The sequence below is a fragment of the Pomacea canaliculata genome, linkage group LG12, assembly GCF_003073045.1.
Source record: "Pomacea canaliculata isolate SZHN2017 linkage group LG12, ASM307304v1, whole genome shotgun sequence".
Taxonomy (NCBI): Eukaryota; Metazoa; Mollusca; class Gastropoda; order Architaenioglossa; family Ampullariidae; genus Pomacea; species Pomacea canaliculata.
This window is the reverse complement of record NC_037601.1, coordinates 16,265,680-16,287,129: the sequence shown is the minus strand read 5'-3', so window position 1 is coordinate 16,287,129 and position 21,450 is coordinate 16,265,680. Positions and strand designations below refer to the sequence as shown.

Sequence of the window (21,450 nt, the reverse complement as noted above, 5' to 3'; positions counted from 1 at the left end):
GCTGCTCATGTCCGGAAGCTCGTGCTTAATCGCTCAAGTTACAGTAATCCCTGCTTTTTGCTACCTCTAAATATACTGTGATACTGTCATGAAAATTTCACAGCTGCGATTCACTTATTACAATGATTTGTGTGGCATGAAAGGAGAGCGACGATAATGGATGATGTATAAACAAAACAAAAAAAACAAAACCACAAATTAAAATTATCCACCATGCTTTCTTCTTCTTCGAGGAGCCAGTATCAACTGTTAGTAAAATTTAAACCTGCCTTATCGTAAACAACAAAAAATATACAGCATTCGGATTGTTATATCATTCGCAAGTGACTATTCATTAATCTGTTGTCTTCGAGTCGTTCTCGGTCATAATCCCACGCAGACAATCACAAATAAAGATCGAGTGTCATCATGGGTAATGGATCATACGACAGCTATCGTGGGGTGAGTACTGTCATTTGCGAAGAATGGCGTTAAAGCAGGATCGTAACCCGTTCTTTCGCCCCCGTTATCATACAAACCTCGCCTCTGTGGGAGACCGGTTTTCTTCCAAGGTTAGGGTTAGGATCCATGTTACGGATCACATGCCCTCTTTATGTCTTCAACCTCGCCTTTCGCCCAACATTTGTGTTTTGTGGATGTTGGCGAGATAACGAGTTCAAAGTGTGTTCGGATTCGAGGACAAAGTAAGGAGTCTATCACCTTATCATTTGCTAAATCATGCTACCAGCAGTTGTCTTTGATCCTCGAAGAACAATGAAGTATCTATTACCACAGCTGTTGCAAAACAGGAAAAATCATTCAAACACATTTCTTTTCTTTTTCTTTTTACCAACTGTGTAGATACTGTAGAACATACCGCTGCATGTTCGATATGGCACATGATCTCACTGAAACAAGTTGTTAACAAACGTACACGTGTGAATGCGTACACCACAATGAACTTTCAGGTAAAAATTATTCCATCGCCGAGCTACGGGCATTGCCGGGCCAGTCACAGTCATTGCTAACTTATTTCGATTTGTTCACTGTGACATTCACGCAGGTTAAAGTATCAAGCTACTGTCTTAAGTTCAAAAGCAGGACTTGACACTCACGGTGTTATTAACAATCTCTAAGTTTTGTTAAGATTACTATTATCATGATCGATAGCAACGAAGTAACAGCTGCATGCAAAATTTTACTGATTTCACTGGGGAAAGGTGTGGTTTGAATTTTCATCTACAGAGGCTGTATCACAGAAAATTAGGTTCGATCTGAACCCACAACCAGCGATCCTCAACACCTTAGTGACAAGCGCCTTGTCAGCAGGCCACCGAGTTGAATATTCCGACGACCGTTTTACATGTAAGGTAAGTGCGATGAGTTCCTGTTATCTGCTATGTCATCATGTGAGGTAAAATGCCTTGTCATGGCACGGGTGGCTTAGCAACACACTCACGCCAGACAAGTGCGCGTTCTTTCAACACACAACAAAACGATTGCCTGCGGCTGTCCAAACCTGTCCATTTCGTTGTCGAGTTGCTCGGGACTTTACAAACTACAACACAAATAATTATTCTTGACAATTCTCCTCATAACTTCGTTCTAAAGGCGACGAAATTCTAAACGATACATGCCATGTTTACATCCGGGTCACTTCCCCGATCAATCACAACATAATCAAATCTCACAATCCAAGCATGAACATTACACTTCTCGCACTTTCTCGTCTGATTAGCAACGAAGTTTCAGTTCTGTTATCTAACTTATGACCGCTGTAGCTATCGCTGAGTATGTTACTCACAGTTCATCGTCCCTCTTAGGTATGTCGCCTTCCACATCTCCAGCCAACTAGAATCCAATAACAAATACACACACGAAGGCTAATAACACTGCCCGTGTCGGTCAGGCGGTTTCCGGGGTCACAGTGGAGGAACTCAGCGGTGACGTCACGGGGCTAACGGTGCTCGTAGCTCAAGTGCTGCTGGGTGCTGGACCAAAGGCGATCAAGGAATGGTCCTGGGAGGCGATTCTTTCTTATCCAGAAGGGCTCCCCCTCTTCAGCCCATACAACTGAAACCTCCTCTCGCGAGGTTAATCCAAAACAGGTCAGTACAGCGCCGCATCCAGCGTCGATCGACACTACCCCGTTCTACTATCTAATCTCAAAAATGTGGACTTCCTCAATTAAAGCAGACTTGGCTAAAATACTTTAAATCATTTGACAATAGTGGTGACATGCATGTAAAGCATATTGCTTATTTTTATATTTAGTCATTAATTCCCGGAAGGCGTGAATAGCTTTCTGTCACGAACTCGATCGGCAGCGACATAAACATTCCAATGTCAGAGCTTTTACGAATGCTGATATCAATAATGAGCACATGTTTGTTGAAGATAACAGTGAGTTTTTATAGATATAAAGAGGCGATCCTGCTCATTTATTTTATCCATTATTCTATCTATTTCTCGGTCCACCCGCCTATCTCTCTCTATATATGTATTGTGCGCCGACATTACTAGAAAGAATAAGACTTGATCCATTCCGGTGACTGTCACCTGCGACTGCCTCGCTAACACCCACACTACAGCAAGCATGCTCAGCAGTTTCTGAAACAATGGCTTCGCTCGCCGAAAAAAAAACCCCAAACTTTTCCTGCCTTCCTGTTTTTGTCTGTGTACTCTTGTGCATAAGTACGTTCGTGTAATCGTGTTTCAATGTGCTAGGAGGAGGTGTGGGAGGTAAATGGAAAAAGAGAAGAAAAAAATCTTCGGACAAGTAAAGACCACACAATTATTTGTGCCTTTATTTGTTTGGACATGTTAGCATTATGTACCTGCAGTCATTCCAGTTCATGATAGGCTAGTTAGGTTTATCGCTATTAGTAATCACACTGGTAGACTAATTATAGCCGAGTATCCCAATACGCAAGGTGCATTCACCATCTTTGCCTCGCAATACTTATCTATAGGTCCGATGATCTCCACGTTGGTGTGCAAGCCAGCGGCAGAGTTTGGGAATTAAACGCCTGTCACGTGACCAGAATCTGGCTCTCATCTGGAAAACGGGACACAGCGGTTGCCAATGAGGGTTCAGGTGGGGCGGCCAGGAGGTGAGAGCACTGAGTTCACGCAGAAAAGAAAGCCTGGAACATTTCAGTCTCGCTACAGCATGACACTCCCTTTGTCTGTTCGGTTCTTTCGACTTATTCAGAAATTAACGGGATCGGATTATTCAGGTCAGTCTTTTTTTTTTTTCTTGTCCTTTTGTACGAAATTCTTAATACCGCCTGCTTTGTGTGACTTAAGCAGTTAAACCGAAAGCAGACCTATCTGCTATCAGTTTTAAATATATTTTTACCTTTATCATCAATGAATTTATTGTTCATAATGAATATATGAAAACAAATCTTAACTTCTTAACATTTCACACACATAGCTTGTATGTTTGAATGTGCGCACTGTGTGTACTACAAACGGATGTTTCTGTGTGTACGAATTTTAACATGAACGTACGCATTTATAGGAGTATATGCCATATATGGACCTGTGTGTATCTGTAGCTGGTTCGAAAGTTAATACTTCAATAAGTTTGACACCGAAAGATATCAGCTATCAGAACAGTCACCGACTAGTCAACTAGAATCAACACAGGTCATTAGCCGCACCTCATTATAACTCCGACACCGATTAAAATGCGATTTTGCATCAATAGATATTTATCAAATCCTAAATATCAATGCTTATAGCTTTTGGGTTTGGTATCTCAGTTCTTTGTCTTAGTTTCTGGGTCTCTCTCTCTAATGCGTATATGGATGCACATATTATGAATGTACAGGTGTGTGGGAACGCCACCTTACGGCTTACGCGAATAAGAGGTTAAAAGTAAGGGAAAGGATAGAAGCCTAAAAACTACACAAGACACTGGCAAGCCCAAGTGTACTAAACGCTCCAGTTTATATTTTAGGTCACGTGGTCTTCTCTGTGTTTTAACCTTTCATCTAGACAAACGCCCTTCAAGAGACACTTCACGATTAGTCGTTCAAGGAATGTTCCATACGGAGACAAGTAGGTGGTTACCCTTGGCGATGAGGTTTTTTTTCCGATATGCTGCTCTCATTTTAAATCACATGACGAATGTGTGCTTAACATGCGCCGTCATTCTTAAGTTTATCAAACGTCAGTTGCTTCTGACACGCACCTCGTGCCGAATAGAGAGGTGACTAGTGGGTTGTTTCAGGGGTACACGTGTATGGAGCTGAACTATTTTTAGTTCTATTATCACGCAAAATATATGAAATCACTTACAGATAGGCTCTGGGGTGTGTAGTGTGTGTGTGTTTCTGTTTCTTACCCTTTGTCTTTTCTCACTTACTAATTTTTAACCACATGTCTGCGTTTTACTCTCGCTTTCTTTATTATAAATTTTATCGATATATTTTGAATATCTTACATTTTATATATATATAGATTGATCAATACATAAAAGTATTGATAGAAATGGTAATGTATAAAATATTTTTCATGATTTCTACATGACTAATGCACTTAATTGTCCAGCACCATAGGCTTAACTACAGGCACTGTAGGTAAAATCGTAAGCACCTGCCACTTCCTTTCTGATCTCATCAAGTAAGCTATGAAGATTAACTTTTTCACTTTTTGATTTGTTTCGGTTGACGCATTTTAAAATTAACAATGGAAGTAAGATAGGAAAGCGAAGTTGAGGACACAAATTTTGTTGGAGACAGTAGGTTTGGTTTCATTACAGCCTCTCTCAGTTTGACGGTTGAGGTACATGATATAGAAACCAACTGAGAAAGGGAGGTAACCTTCGAAGGTAAACAAGTCCTCCTACGTCCCAAAAATAAAAAAAAAAAATTGGAAACTCATTGCAAAATCCCCAAAGGTCTCAAGGTACATTCACTGCGCGAGATCGATTTAGAGTTGCCCGGTGTTTAAACTGCAAACATGAACAGCCTCAACTCGAGCTTTAAAGGCTGCGTGTGTTCAGCATGATCACACCATGCGACAGCTGAGCTGACGGTGTCGAGCCTTGAGTCTTCTGATAAGTGCAGCGGGTGCTTCATTGCAACTGTTTTAATTCTCGACACTTCTGAACCTCGGCATCCCGATTTCGGACAAAGCATTTCATCCTCTTGGGTCTCTAAATTTAACAATTGAGTGTTGATGTCTCGGGAAGGATTAGGTTCACTTTGGAAAATACACTAAACGTGACATGTCGCACAACCAAGAAAACTTGTTTTTCACTTCTGTCAGTCTTACTGATTAAATAAAGTTTCTGCTTTCTTTCTACATGATTATAACTTACTGAATTCTTTCTTTTAGAAATGATATGTATTTTAAAGGCAATACTGACAACACTAATAATAAATAATAACGTTTATTCTGTAACAGCCTGTTAGAATTACTCAGTGAAAATAATTATTTTACCCGTATTCATGCGATACCCACTGATACTAGGCGGAACTCTATGATGCATGAAAAGCCATCATAACTGAGGCACAGAAATGACAAGCTTTCTTTATTTTCTCTCAGCCAAATAGAACTTGTCATTAGGGACAGCTTGTCGTCTGCAAACAGTGAACAAGAGCACCTGCTCGAAGCACACGACAAATAGAAAGTTGCTAATCGCGGTTTTTAGCAAAAGACCTGAAACCTTACCTAGCTCACCTATCAATAACAACATTAATATCTCAGTAGCACATACTCTGTGCTGACCTGGTTGTTGATGAAAGAGCACAGATTAGCAATCTGTTATTGACCTGACACTGTGCGATAAGTTAAGTGGCACGTGATGTGATGCACTAAGTTGGGGATCGATCTCAAATGCGACGTGGATCGAGCAGTCTCAGTATATGAGAGGTCTAGCGGTCGCTTGAGTAGGAGGATGACAGGATTACTGTAAAGACATTGTTGATGCCACCTTGGTCATTTCCCGTGTATCGATATGGATGGCAGTGAGTCTATGGAATTGGTTACAAGAAAGGCAGAGGAAGGTCTGTTTATTTGTGATTGCTGCTTTGATCATTTGATCGTTCATCCTGTATATAAATGTTGTAAACCCAAGTATTATCGCCAGCCAGTGTTGTGTAAGTGGATTGGTAATCTGCTTCTGTTACCATAACAAGTGTGAGGTGATCTAGCCTTTCTACGATTATTAACTGCAACCTTTTTTTTCTCTATATTTTCTGTTTACTGGGGTAAATAAGTAACTGATGTGGACACTTGCAACAATCAGAGATCATGACAGCCCTACATACATAAAACAAAGTACTTTTAAAACTTGAATCTATGAAATCTGACATAATCTCAAAACATTTTACATCTGTTGAATTAATAGTGTTAAATACTTATATCCCATCAGTCAATTCATTAAACATTTTAAAATCATCAGTGACATGAGTGTGCGGCTTTTTTATTACCCTCGGAAATTCTCGTGTTGCAGTGTGGTGTTTTCTATTGTATTATATTTTTTTTTGCTGCAACACCTACACCAAAGAAGACCATCAATTAGCCCGCCTACACAGCCGCATGCACATCAATACCATGCAGGGTATAACACAAAACCGTAAATTTATTGTGCGGCAGCTGCCTGGTTAATCAGAGAATTAGCCTCTGAGTGGGAGAGGAATGTGAACATACTAGGCCCTCTCCTTCCTCTCTGCCCATCTTTCTCTCTCTCTCTCTATATATACATATGTGTGTGTGTGTGTGTGTGCATTCTTCACTTTCCCTTTTTTAAACACACACATCGATATATATATCTGTGGAAAACAAGAGAGAGAGAAGGATGGGCAGAGAGGAAGGAGAGAGAGAGACTAAAACACTAGTGTTCGCGCTAGTGAAAGAGCGAAGAATGAAAGCAAACACACACACACACAGTGCATCTGATCTCAACTAGTGTGGTGATATGCTGTAACAAGATTGATGAGGAAAAGAGAAAGTCCTTCCGCTGTATTTCGAGGACAACTGAAAATATACAGCTTCTTATCATTTAAAAAATACAGATTTAAATCAGCTTGCTCATTAATAGTTGCATAGTTTAAGTTTGTATGGGAATAATGTAGACAAGCTTCATAGAAATTTTCAGTACACATTCGAATTTCAAATCCCTACACCCCGATTACATTTTTTAAAAGGATCATCGTTTTTATTGGAATTTGTTGCCGACACCCGTGTTTGCTACTGTAAAGTTCTACATCAACAAAGTGCATAAACCTCACACATCAGTATTAGTAAAATCTATATATCTCACAAAAATAGATAAATGCTTTTGTTTCCTTGTATTTTCAGTAGCTTGTCTAAGAGTTTTGGATGAGCGTTTGCTGTTGCAATCCCTCTGTCTAAGCTGAACAATGTAATCCTTATGACAATTTTAATTCGTAACAAAAAACTTTGTGTTCGCTCAGGACCAGACAACCTCACTCAACCCCTGGTGCCTGACAAAACTGCACTCAGTACGAAATACACGGCCATCCCTACCACAAATGGCATTCCCAACGGCCGCCTGCGTGAGAGGAATTTGGGCGTCCGTCTGGAGCTGCGCAAGAGACTCATGAGGAGGAGGTAGATCACGATTAAAATAAGTTTAATCAAAGTGGTAATATCGTTGACAATTGAAATTCAAGTGTATGAAACGAATGAACGTGCGTGAATTACAGAATACTACCTAATTTTAAGTACAATTCAAAGTTTTAAGAATTATGAACTTTTGACTTAAACTAATGATTAAAATGATTTTATTTCCCTTCGCATTTTCTGCACATTTGATGACCTTTTTTAAAGTGGTGGGCAAGACACCGATAATATTAAGAATGACTACTGTTTTCTTTTCTTTTCTTGAACAAGTAATAATAATAATGTTTGTAGACCTGTAAAAAGGTAATCTTAACCATACAAGATGTACATATTTTAGCATTCTGTTAAATAATAATCATTGTACTTGCTTCATGTTTTAGACGCTGGCTTGTGAACTTGGAGTTTGCCATGGCCGTAACAGGCATCCTACTGATGATAGTAGAGAATGAGCTGTACTACGCAAACCCAGAAGAAAAGACTACTCCCGTCTCGTTTCGTGCTCAAACTCTTCATTTCAATTACCACAATTATTCTGCTTATCGCAATTTGCCTGTATTACGAGGCAAGTAAAAATAAAGAGCAATCATTCATTACGAACTGACAAAGTTCACATGCGTTTAACCGACGAATTGTGGCTGCGTTTTAAATTAATAATAATAGTTATATCGGTTTGAAATTCTTTACTTGTGCTAGTTATAATTTACACTTTCTTTCTCAGGCTGGGATAGCCCTCAGAATGTTCGATGGCCGTGTCGATGACCCCTTCGCCGTAACCCCGCTTTCTACGTGGCTCTCCTTAGCCGCCGAACTAATAATTTGCAGCATACATCCGTTTCCTGGCAACATTACGGTACGTACTGTAAGCACAGTGCTCCAAAACTGTATCACGGCAAAGTTATTTTCAGCAACTCACTAACGAATTTGTGACTCTAGATTGTTCGGCATGTTATATAAATATGTTATGTGAACAAATCACACAAAGAACATTTTACTTTTTAAGGAGAAATCCAAATTATTGTTTATTACTGTCATGTCGAATCTCTGACTTTCATTTGATTCTAACTTATGTCTTCCTTCGTCCAAGGCGACTTTTCTGGTGGTCTCTGGTGATTCGGCTGTCGGAAGTATTGACGGGGTATTGTCCGTGCTTATGATGATGCGCCTGTACCTAGTCGGCAAGTTCATTGTGGTGCACAGCTCTTTGCTCACAGGTCAATCAACCCAGACGATTTCTGCCGTCAGCCATGTCAAGATAAATATCAACTTTGTCTTGAGGGTAATAGTTTATCTTCTTTGACATTCTATATACCGTCAAATAAGATTTGATACACGTCATTTTCACGTAAAACTCGTTTTTAAATAAGATAGACTAGCAAACAATATAACATCATGACAACCTATTTCCCCACTGCCCGTCTCGTCAAATCCAATAAAATATATATAATTCTAAGTCTAAAACCACAAAACCTTTCGCCCTATAAACTTTGCGAACTTGTTAATGTCGTTTACAGACTTAATTTGACATTTTTCACCAAGTGCATTCTTTAAATGATATCATGTCAAGGCTACAAGAAGAGAATAGGATATTAGTCTCTAAGTATTATAGTAACTTCATAATTTCATACGCAGTGTTTACATAAAAATTCTTGCAAGAAGAATCACGAGATAATGCTGTTCAATCGTCTTCCTGACAGGCCGCCCTGAACAACTATCCAGCATACTTCATCACGCTTCTGATTTTGTCCATGTACATGTGGTCTGTGTGGTCGATGCGCACGTGTGAGCTGTACTACACTCTTCTCCCGGAGGTCCAAAGCTTTCCCGAGGCCATGTGGCTATCTGCCATCACCTTCCTTACCGTAGGTTACGGAGACCTCACTCCCAAGACCATTTGCGGCAGGTTCATTGCCGTAGCAACGGCCTTGATGGGCTTATGCTCAACTGCTCTTCTGGTAGCGGTCATCGCTCGCGCCTGGAGCAAACACGCAGCGAACGCTACGTCTACAACTTCTTGACCCGCGTTACACGAGCGCAACAAGTTCAGGGCCGCGGCTGCGGACGTAGCCAAGTACACCATAAAGATTTGCATGAACAGACGGGCGGGACGGGTGCCCGTGACAGGAATGGAAAGAACGGTGATGCACTGGAAGCTGCGCTCCGCGATCAGAACCATGCGCGCGGCGAGAGCCACGTTGGCGGAAATAGAAGAAGCCACAGTGGGGCTGCCGGAGGTGTGCACGCTTATATCACAGCTGGAGAGAAGGCATCAAGCTACCCAAGAAACGCAAAATAAGATCCTGGAGCAGCTGGAGTCTCCAAAATCAAGTTGCCGAACTGAGCAAGAGTGTTAAAGTTCAAACATAACGGCGCGACACAAAAGAAGACTGAACGATTTCAATGTCTTATTCAGATTTGTTTTTTGGCTTACTTCTAGTATTTCTACTACTCTACAAAAGCGGAAATGCTCAAAGACATAAAAGAAAGAGCTAAAAATATATCTGTATTGCCAAGTGGATTCTGTGTTCAGAGGCGGTTTTAGCAGTACGCGGGGGCCTGGGCAAGTGTCATATGCGGGGCCGAGAGCCGTTAGTGAAGAAAGAATCTCATATTGAGCCCCCTCCCCTGCCTTCTGGCTCTGGGCCTGGGGTGGTTGCCCTAGTCGCCATCTCCAAAAAGCCGCCTCTGCTCTGTTCCAAAAAAACGGAGTTTTCCTTAACATAACAAATATGCAGGACAGTTATTAAGTTTTAAGACTGATCTTTAGGTGTGGTATATCACAAGGATTTTCAGTGAACTGGCAGTATAAGAGAGCTGTATAATCCGTGTCACAAAAGTCCCTTGTCAAAAGGAGGAATAAGATACAATGTACAGCATGTCTATCACGTTGAAAAAAAACCAACCCAAACTTTCGAGCCTGGCGAGTTGAAATATTATAATGACAGTGAAAACCTACGTAAAGTTATTTATCTTATTTAAGGACAGCATTTTTAAAGCAAGAGGCTTGCTGAGAAAATTGTCTTCCTTGTGCAGTGTCACGTCTCGGCTGTAATCACAATGAGATCTCTCGCTCGTTCTTTGTAAAAATGTTTATACAGTTTGTGTGAGGTGCTTATTGCTCCAATGAAAATATAGTGTATATACATGTGAACATTTAACACCCACACACACACAATGTAGACAGTATGCATGTATGTGTATAGATGTTTACAGATTTAAAAGCGCTCACGTCAATGCCAAAGTCTGTGCGAAGACAATGCAAACATTGGTTTTTAATATTACGCATTATCCTCTCTGTAATTATTTCAAACAGTAGGCCCTTAATTTACAGTCAGCAACCAGTGAGTGCATGAGTGAGTGCGCATGTGAATGAGAGCGAGCGAGAGATGAAGATTGGTGAAAAAGAAGAAGGTTAAGTGAGAAGTACATTTAACTAGTCTATGTACCTTATTTTGAGAAGTGTAAATTAGTAGCCTCATAATCTTTAGCGCTTTCAAACCTAATGCCTGCGTTAAAATACTGCGGTTAGTTTAGTTTTTCTTTGATCACAACTAATCTTAATGTTTTTGCTAATCTTCGGCGTTTAACAGGTTCTTTGTTAACATTGAAGAATATATTTTTTAAAGTACAGAAAAGAGTGGGTTTTAGATTATGCCGAGAAAAAATTTAACAGCCAGTAACTAATTTATCCCCGACCATTTCGATTTCTTTTGCATTTGGTTGGGTATTAAAACTATATTACTTTTAACTGTTTGCGAAATAAAATGTGCTTGCTTTCAGAACCAATGTCTCAGTTATCAACTTCTGCGTTCCATGACGGTGCCTAATAAAAGGTGAGACTGTGAGATGGACAACTATTTTCTGTGATCTTGCTTCAGAAGTATTCATTGCTTGGTCAAAAGGTAGAAAACTGCGAACTGCGGAAAACTAAATCGTGAATAAAACAAGACGAACAGGGAGCAGCATTAATAAAATCTTTAAAATAGTAGTGTCCCTAGATAGAGGTTTAATGACAGTTTATTGGGCCACAATTTTCGGCTGTAACATTGACATAAGTTACTCGAGATTTTTCAACTGCGTTTTTTATTTTTTATGTAGGAAAACAATAACAATACTTCATATTTACATTCCATCAAATTTTTAAGTGAAGACTTTTATGCAGGTAAATAAGCTAATTTTGTCTTGCAATTTTGGGTATATTATCCGAACTTTATTATTATTTATACTGAAAAAAGCTTAAATTTCCTTAAATGTTCTTGAAAAAATGCAACTAAAAAATAATTTGCTTAATCTCCACGGCAGAAACTACGTAATGGTGCCAACGACGAAATGTTGCTCGATGGAGGTGCATTCCTGAATATAGCGAACGATTATACATTTAGTATTTTGTTTGTGTTAACGCAGCGCCTTCTCCCCAAATCAGGTTACTACTATTTTCATTGTTGCTTTTACTAATTATTAACATGAAATGGTGGGAATATTTCAAAGGGAGTATTCTGGAAATACAAATGTATTTGCAGATTTGCGGTTAATAAAAACATTTTGAACAAAAAAATGCATTCCTTCTTTATGCCTTGTGTAGTTCTGTGATTCCTTGATTGTGCAAAGCATGCAAAATTTGAGAAGGGAACCTAGATCAATCATGCAACATATGGATAAGCCATCATAAAAGACTTAAAAATACTACTCGCTCAACACACATTTATGACATGCCATTAGTCGAGGTAATTAATGCTTAGCTAGACTGGGTTGGGTAGAGCACCAGCCGGGCTCAATGCGCTTCACATACACGCAAGTTCGATCTATATATATAGGGTGCTGCCTTTTTTTTTTTTTTTTTAGGATAAACATTAAATGCACGTACTTTATGAACTTGCACGTATACAATAAACAAACAAACACAACCATTTATTTAACAGCTATGATCATTGAGCTATATATGAGGAGCCCAAAAAATTGGACATCTATTTAAATAATTACAGATAAAAGAAAATGACGATTACACGGATGAAGAAAACACTTGGCTTCAACTACCATTTTTTTTTTTTTTTTTTTTTTTTTTACAAAAGGAGAATACAGTCTAAAGCAGTAGTGGATTATCACACAATTAATCAATACTAGTAAATACTGAATGATAGACCTCGTGGTTGGGGAAAGAAATATGAAAGTAGAAAGGACATTAATTTGGTGTGTGCACGCATTATTGGTTTTTTTGGTGTGCAGATGAGTGCTAAGTCATAATAAATAAGTTTACACCGATTACCCATGAATCTGAAATTGTACAAAATAGAAACACAAATAGTAACAATATTACGTCTTGTATCATTCTGGAAAGTCGAAGATAAAACCATGGACGTAGATATTAGCTGGTGATAAAACCAGCAACATTCTTTTTTTCTTGCAGTTTCGGAAACACGCTTAAAAACAAACAAAAACAAAACAAAACAAAACAAAACAAAACAAAACAAAACAAAAAAAGCCACGAACAACAAAATCGTCTGTTTTTTTAGTACCGCTTTCGAATTATACGCCTTTCTAGACAGTGGTCATACAAAATATGGCATAGAGAGCCATTAAAAAAAACAACCTTACCTGCAGGTCGGAGAAGATGTAAATGGAAATCATTTTCATTTGTAGCATATATGTGCAGCTGAAGTAAATATGAGCGAAATAGTGAAGGGGAATATGGAAACGAGATGGAGAGGAAGCCTGTAGACATAATTCCCACATATGCCTACAGAAACGTCTGGAAGTATAAGTCCTATATAAATTTTTCACATGCTACAGAACAATAAATTAAGATACACATGCATACTGTAATAAAAGTATGTTCTTATTCATCTATATTGTTCTATGTATGCATGAACATAGTTTTTTATTAACGTAGTTTCAAGTGCTACCACTGGAAAGTAAATCACATGAAGTAATTCCTTTAATAACAGCTAATAAACTGCACGCGTAAAAATAATTTTAACTACTCGAATAGACAAGCGTAAACCGCTGCCAAAGCTTTCAAATACGAATAGAGAAAACCCAACACAGACTATCATGATACCAAGAGACCATAAATGTGTCTTCACATACCACACTTTCTTGTAAAGCACATAATATAAACGATAGCCTTTAGATTGCTTCATGCAGTAGAGTACATGTAACCCGAAGGCTGGTGGCAGACGACACTTCTTCCAATGTAAGGACCGTATCTAAACTACCGACTGCATTATGTATTCGCCATTAGATGTTGTAAAAAATTTAAAATAATGTAAATAAATTTTGTATTTATATTTTTTATTAATTTTTATTTTATAGATTCTTGTATTATTCTGAAAGGGACGCTACTCGTTCTCAACGGCGTTGACTGCGAGCCTACATTAAAGAAATACCCGTATGTTTCGTAAAGGTCGTCGGATTCTGCCAGATAGCGAAAGTCATTCATTAGTTTGTAAGGGATGTTGGCATCAATAGGAAGGCGGTTCATAGCAACAACAGTAAGCACATTCCTTCTAATCTATTCTTAATCTGAGACAAGTTGTCTCCGGCAAAAATCTTCGACTGCGTTTACTATTTTGTCTTGGTTTAGCTTTGCGCTTGCTAATAAAGGCACACGACAAATTTAAGAAGAGATCAAAAAGAACAACACGACCTGCGATTTATGTATTGATTTCTTTTTAAGGGCAGGGTGGAAAGGCGTGGGTGGGGGCATTTTAATTCGTCGAATGGACCTTAACTAAACTGTAATGTGTAATGTGTAATATATTTCCTTATTTTGCAAAATAAAGGCATTTGTCTTTTTCTGATTATCATCTGCTCATTGTGGTAACAGTGAAAATTTATCATGAGAATCTAACAGTTTAGGACGTATATTTTATTTATATAGACATACTAGCATATCACATTATTGGTATCAGCAAAGTTTGCTGCAAATCTGTATCTGGGAATCACAATAAAAAGTTAAGTCAACACGTATAAACTGGGAGTCTTAATAATAATGAGGATTTAGCACCTTTTAAGTTTTGCTCGTAGCACTTTACATAAATCATATGTAGACTAAATCATCAAAAACTATGCACTCATATTTGCTTATAACAGACATGCCCACTTCTACACCATACACTCACTCATGCACAAAGTAAATTACAGACACATGCACTACTCCAGATAAGTATAGTATTTAGTCAGTTATTGAGTTGTATAGAGTTTATAGTCTTGTAAACATTCATGCATCTTTTTATTGTAGAGCCAGCAGATACGCAGTCTGCATCGTACCACTCCAGCATGGAGTGACAAATTATTTGTAGTAAGTATTGTGTTATAAGTAACTTTGACTATTATGCATGCATACCTGTGTGTGTGTGTGAGGAGCGGGGTACAAGGCAAAGGGAGAGATAAGACCAAAATAAATAAAATGAACTCTAAAAATATATAAACATTTGGTTTAAAGGGCAACCTTCATTTGAAAATACATCAGTTATTAACATTGTGTAACATGTGTACACATGAATAAAGTAGGACTGCAAAATAACTCACATTGCATGTAGTCTTCATGGTCTTTTTCACTCAATTTTTTTAATCTCATTTAATTCAAGACTGGCTGCCGTAGCTGCCATTCATGTTGTCTCTTATATTTATTATTCCCACAACAATGAATAACTTGCATTCTACAAGAATTCTATCCTTTTGTTTGATGTCTTTGTCAGCACAGAGATACACCTGAAAATAATCCCAGTACACCATTTGAGTTTACACCAAAAAACTTGGAGGTAAGTTCTTCTACCAGAATTTAAATAGGGAAACAAGTTTATCTGCCAACCAGCAGTGTCAGCTTTCCTTTGTTCTTTACTAATGAGTCATTAACATTTAGGTATGTAGACTTCTGGTCTCTAGCTACTGCATCTGGAAAAGAATCTTAACTAGTCTGCATTTCATAAAACACAACGGATTGGCTGAATGGGAAAATGGGTGGGGGTTGGGCAACAGAAACAAAACTTTCCAGAGAAGCATGATTTTCATATTGAACAGAATGTATTCTTTTTTTTTTTTACAAAAATAGTTGATACTATATTTCTTTGTGATTCTTATTGCTTTCATTCTTGAGTGTAAGTATGGTTCTGTTTACAGAGATGCGAGACCATTATCGAAAATTATCCGGAAGGTCATCAGTCAGCAGCAGTCATTCCTCTTCTTGATCTAGCACAGCGTCAGCATGGTATGATTTCTAGATGCTTCCTGTTCTTGACATTGAGAATGTATGCACATTCCTACAACTGCAAAAGAGATATGTGTTTTATTTTTATGTGAATGCAAATATAATACATGGTTGCCTGGAGTTTTCTGGTTAATTAAATTTTAAAAAGAGATTAGAAAAATAAAATAGATGACATCTAAGACAGATTTATGATAATTATTCAGATTAAGAGAGACCTGTACATCAAATGGAGCTTTTGTAGCTTTAATGCTTTTTGCAAAAAAGAAAGAGAAAACTGCGATCTTGCTAGAAAATTAAAGAGCAGTTTGTACCTTAAGCCTCAATTAATCTGGTGATGAAATTTTTGTACTTTTTTATTATGATACCATAGTGTTGTCTATAGGACAAAAATCATCTAATTTTAAGTTATTTTTAATTATTATTTTAGAGATCAAGACCTCATGCACGGTAAGTTAATAGAGTACTTAAAACATATACCTCTAGTTTATTGTAGAATATAATTGCAAACAATAAAATTATCTGTCAAAGTTGCAATAACTTTAAAACTTTAATATAAATTGTGGTTTTGTGCAGGCTGGCTGCCTATTTCTGCAATGCATAAAGTGGCTGACATGTTGAACATGCCTCGTATGAGAGTCTATGAAGTGGCCACTTTCTATACAATGTTTAACAGGTAAAGAGAACTTTTGGGAAAGTTTCCATCATGTATTACAAAGTAAATTATTTGTCCATTGATCTTTTAATTCATTGCAATTGCACCGGCAAGCTGTAGCCGGTGGTCCGCCTTACTTAAGACATGGTACTTTTAATATTTTTTTAATTCACGAATGGTTAACGGCACCTTAACAAAACAAAAGCTTATTTTTAAGCTGAATCAATTCTCTACAAGTTACTTCCCTTGGTTTGTTTGAGAGGACATCCAATCTTTTTCAAATTTAAGTTCTTTGTGATATAATGAGTGAAATGGGATACAATACACTGTTTTTCTTTAAGTTTTGTTGGCAAAAGCAGTCGAATTACTGTGTATCTTGTGATTTTCCTGATTCTGGATAATAGCAATTCTCATAATACAATACAAAGGGAAATTAGCAGGTCTAAAGAGCATCCTTATAAGGAAGCAGTCAAGAACAACACAGTGCAGTGGCAACAATGATAATGCCATCACTCATTTATACCCCCACCCCCTCTTTACACATACATTAGACAGACCTCCATATTATCACATTTCAATCCTGCTTACAGTCACAGCTCATTCATGTGTGCTAGCCTTCAGAAGTCATATGGCTGAAACAACATAGGATAGTCTCAGTCTGTTGGTCCTGCATGTTGGCATACATAAGCAGCAGCCTGATAGGCGCTGGCTGTCAGAATTCTACTGATAGGCCATGCCTATCGTCCTGTAGAATTGTGGATGATTTTAAAAATGTCTGCCAGTTACAGTGTCTGTTGCATGTTTCTGCTCATGTTCTCATCATTTGGTAGATACCTGTGAAAAATGACTCAAAAGTACACAAAACACATGAGTGTGCCTTCTGCAGAACACACAAAAGAAATCACATGATGAGCCAGTAGCTTTAGTTTTGTTTTCCCTTCACAAGCAAGCAGAAAGTGCATGATATACAAGGTCAGTGTGCAGATTCACAAGCGTCAACTGCTATAGTCTATCTACAATTTGACATGCGTCGACTTTGGTACTGGCTCAAGAAAGGTACAACTGTCGACTGTGGGTGAGAAAGAGTTAATGGCTGGAGAAATCTGTGGTAGCAGGAGTGTTGAAATCCCAGCAAAGTCTCCTGATGATGATGGCACCCAAGTACAGTGTCCACCTCATCATGATAGATGCTATTTATGGCACTTAGTGGAAAATTCCTACAGAAGTTAACGACATTCTCTTTATTTTTACTAAGATAAGAATTGGTTTATTAGCCAAGTGATGTTGCACTAAGAATTTGACTTGGTGATGGTTGCCACTAAATCAACAAATATCAATCACATGTACATCAATATTTGCAGATGTTATTGCTTGCACTGTTGTGGTTTTGACCATTTTCACCTAAAGGGAGCAATTTGCACTAGACGAGAACCAACCTTTATATTCTGCAGGTTATCTGTGCAAAGACTAGAGGGAATTATGTTGCTAATGTGGGCTAATTGATAAGTATGGTTACATAACAATTGTCAAGTCAGGGATTTTTCCTGGGCACTCCAGCTTCATGCTTAGTATCACCCTTTCATGAACTTTGAAAATAATTATTATGCACTATCATGTCATATTTTGGGTTCATCAGTATTTCAATTTTTTTTATTTTAAACTTTCATTACAGGGAACCCGTAGGCAAGTACTTTGTGCAGATCTGTACCACAACTCCCTGCATGCTGGGTGGTGTGGGCTCTGATGTCATTTTAGAAGCCATTGAAAAAGAACTAGGTAAGTGAGATAACAGCCATTTTCTTTGTGTGTGTGTGTTAAACTATCTGTATATGTGGCTCATGTTGGGATGGTTAATTTTTAGAATGGTACATAGTGTTGATAAAGAAAATAAAAGTGGGGAAAGAAGACAAAATGCTGTTTTCATGGCTATATTGTATGTCTTTAATTGTTTGTTGATACTAGAAATTCACCCAGGACATACAACTAAAGATGGCTTGTTCACACTGGCTGAAGTAGAATGTCTTGGTGCCTGTGTCAACGCTCCCATGGTGCAGATCAATGATGATTATTATGTGAGTGATGTTTCTTAACACAATCTTGGCAGTATCATAATAGATTGATTTTGAAATTATTTACTCACAACAAAAAAAAAATGAGCCAGTGATACAAGGGAAGGAACTGCTGCATTTAAAAGCTGAATCATTCTTCTACAGAAAATCATGAAAATCTATTCTGTTGAAGAAAACATTGGAGCAAAAAAAAGCAACAAGCTCCTGCAATTATGAAGATATGAGTAAACAAGGGTTAAAACCACATAACACAATATCAGTAATCTTATCATATATTCATAGCCTTCACACTGAACAGATCCCCAGTGCAATCACAATTTAGTCCTGCATATAATCACGTCATTTTCATATTGCAGTGTTTAGATGATCAAAATGATGTTATAAAGTCATATAAAGATGATGGTAAGTCTTTTCTAAAAGCAAGAATCGGCTTCAAATGGGTTTTGTAAATGATGGGTCAGTTACATTTTGGGATATTTTTCCCGCAGACTGTGCATCAACCATTTTTTGCATTGGATATAATTAAAATTCCAAGCAAATGTACAGATTTAGGATAAAAGCATCTCATTTGTGCTGTAGTTAGGTTTTGAAGTATTATATTTATGATAAATTTGCTGGGGTATTTTGGGGAGAGGGGGGGCCTTTTGCTATTAGAATTAGCTAATGCTATGTCTTATGCAACTGTCTGCCAATGACTGAAGGCCTACTTGATTTGAAGGCAGTCTGAGACAGGCTGCGTCTCTAAAAATATTGGTTTTGTTTTAAAGATCTGATGAGCTTTTATAAGATTTGAAATTATTTTTGAACAAGCTTTTAACTGATTTTAATGGACAGCAAAGAGCACTTCTTCAAAATTTGATTAGGGTTGGACTAAAAGGCAAAGAACTGCATAGCAGCCTAACAGAGATGCACACATCACCATAGTTATTTAAAAGATATTATTGACACTATGTGGCTAATATATTTGTTTATTAATAAACCTAATGAATTAGTCACATTCTTTGTTTACAAGGAATTTTACTAAATGCTGAAACACACCTTTTTTTAACATTGTGCATGAATGAATATTTACAGATTTGACTTATTTACAGATTATTTACAGATTTGACTCTGACATATTTTAAACAGGAGGACCTGACAGTAGAAGACATTACACGTATTTTGAAGGAGCTGAAAGAAGGCAAGAGACCCAAGCCAGGACCTCAGTAAGTATATTAGTGAAAACTCAAGTCATCTCCTAATATATTTTGTGTGCTAAGACTGCATGATTGTGGAAGAAGGCATTTAATGAAAAGTAAAACTTTCACACTAATGTTATATTTACTGTTGGGATACAACATAGTACTGTGTGCATCCCATTTCATTTTAGGATGCCAAGTAAGATCATTCAGATGTCAAGTTTATAGTTAAAATTATGAGCTTTATTTTGTGTGAGGTGTGTTCTTGACATTTTCTTCAAACCATGAGTGCTGTCATAGAGGAGAAGGACTATTTTGGGCTCTATTGAAGGTCTTTGATCCCAAACTCTGATTCTTATCTATTCTAAGTAATGCAAAGCCATATATATGTTTGTTCCAATACGGTACCATGGTAGTGTTTCTTTCAGTAAGTAATTTGTTACTTCTCTCTATGAGGAACAGAGGAGTAAACAGTTCTTGACTTAAAACAGACCACTTTTTTGTAGCCACTGCTTTATCTAGTTCTTGAGGACTGCCTTTGTTTGATGTCATTAAGCTGTGATACCTACTTCAGAACTAGAAAATGACAATCACCAAATGGTAGCTTGTTCATTGTTTAATCTCTTTTCTCTTCAAATCTTATTTGTGATTTAATAATTGTGTTAGCAATTATAAGTTTTACTGTTGTATTAATTTTAAAACGTGATCATTCAGTATAGGGTAAACAAAGTAATTTTTTTGTAATGCAGCTGCTATAACATTATGCCCATGTTTCAACTGCACACAATCTTCAAGATCACATCCTTCATATCAATTGCAAGTTGTCTGTAAAACAGAAATGAAGCTGGTGATTTGATATGCACATAAATACTGTTGAATTTCAACGATCTGCTTTCTCATCTTCTCCTTACTGGGATGGTTAAATCACATCACCATAATGCTGTTTTTTATCTTTCACGGATGAACTTTACATTTATTACTTCTATCAAAATGTGCTGTGCAATTTTTAGAATATTAAAAGCAAGCTTAGTCAATGACTTAAATTTTTTTATAAACTTATTTTAGGAGTGGACAAAATCACAGATTTTCTTCTGAACCTAAGGAAGGGCTGACATCACTAACTGGACCTCCACCAGGACCTGGCTTTAAAGTTAGATGTGACTTATAGTAAGGGCTGTAGTATGTTTGACTGCCTAATGTCTGTCAGTCATATGACACTGAGGTAGTAGTAGAGCATAAGAAACATTGGTGATGCTGTAATCAGCCTTGATTTTCAGTTAGTAAGTACCTGTTAATAACTAAAATCTTGCTTCAGAAGACTGTACATACACATTAAAGAGGATGACTTTCTTGGTGTGTAGTCTTGTTAATTTTTGTTTTTGTTATAAATGAAATTTTGTTTATTACACCGTTACATCAAAGAAAAAGTAGCCATCATATTAAGTTCATGCCTCTACCTACACTGACCATCCGCCCACGTTAACCTGTTCCCGTCATCTGAAAAATAACAGCAGAAGATTTGTAACAATAATAAAACAAAGTTCTCTGTGCTTTATCAGTACAGCTTATCACAAACTAGGTAAGGTCCGTCAGATAAATAACAATTTTTTATTTGAAACAATAAGATTTCTACTTATTTCTGGCAGATACATTTTTTTGGTGAAAGCAGGAAAGAACTTATTCGATTCAGCAGAAGGATGTGAAGGTATTTTTCGTGGCAGATGGGAGCAATATACAAAGAATGACCACTTGGGTGCTCGTCTCCTC

At 37.6% G+C, this 21,450-nt stretch overlaps 2 protein-coding genes across 2 annotated transcripts; both read left to right on the top strand.

The window, feature by feature from the left end:
* Positions 1–2,914: 2,914 nt before the first annotated feature.
* On the top strand, positions 2,915–12,134 carry LOC112577421 (small conductance calcium-activated potassium channel protein 2-like). Its single transcript, XM_025260487.1, is given in 9 exon segments — positions 2,915–3,218; positions 7,413–7,569; positions 7,962–8,033; positions 8,128–8,143; positions 8,300–8,431; positions 8,666–8,857; positions 9,276–9,549; positions 9,552–9,601; positions 9,603–12,134. Coding segments are annotated over 9 exon segments (1,377 nt in total). The 5' UTR covers positions 2,915–3,064; the 3' UTR covers positions 9,933–12,134.
* A 1,778-nt stretch (positions 12,135–13,912) lies between these two features.
* On the top strand, positions 13,913–21,037 carry LOC112576658 (NADH dehydrogenase [ubiquinone] flavoprotein 2, mitochondrial-like). Its single transcript, XM_025259279.1, has 9 exons — positions 13,913–14,066; positions 14,816–14,875; positions 15,276–15,338; positions 15,697–15,784; positions 16,358–16,457; positions 18,109–18,212; positions 18,399–18,508; positions 19,634–19,710; positions 20,749–21,037. Exons 1-9 carry the CDS (start codon positions 14,028–14,030, stop codon positions 20,849–20,851), a joined length of 744 nt encoding a protein of 247 aa, XP_025115064.1. The 5' UTR covers positions 13,913–14,027; the 3' UTR covers positions 20,852–21,037.
* The last annotated feature ends 413 nt before the right edge of the window (positions 21,038–21,450 follow it).

What these genes read in the sequence shown, in the direction of transcription:
- LOC112576658 (XM_025259279.1), top strand. Translation starts at nt 14,028, where the DNA reads ATGTTGGCATCAATAGGAAGGCGGTTCATAGCAACAACA. An exon ending in TTCTATACAATGTTTAACAG is followed by an intron (nt 16,458 to 18,108) that starts GTAAAGAGAACT and finishes CTTTCATTACAG; the next exon opens with GGAACCCGTAGGCAAGTACT. An exon ending in AGACCCAAGCCAGGACCTCA is followed by an intron (nt 19,711 to 20,748) that starts GTAAGTATATTA and finishes AACTTATTTTAG; the next exon opens with GAGTGGACAAAATCACAGAT.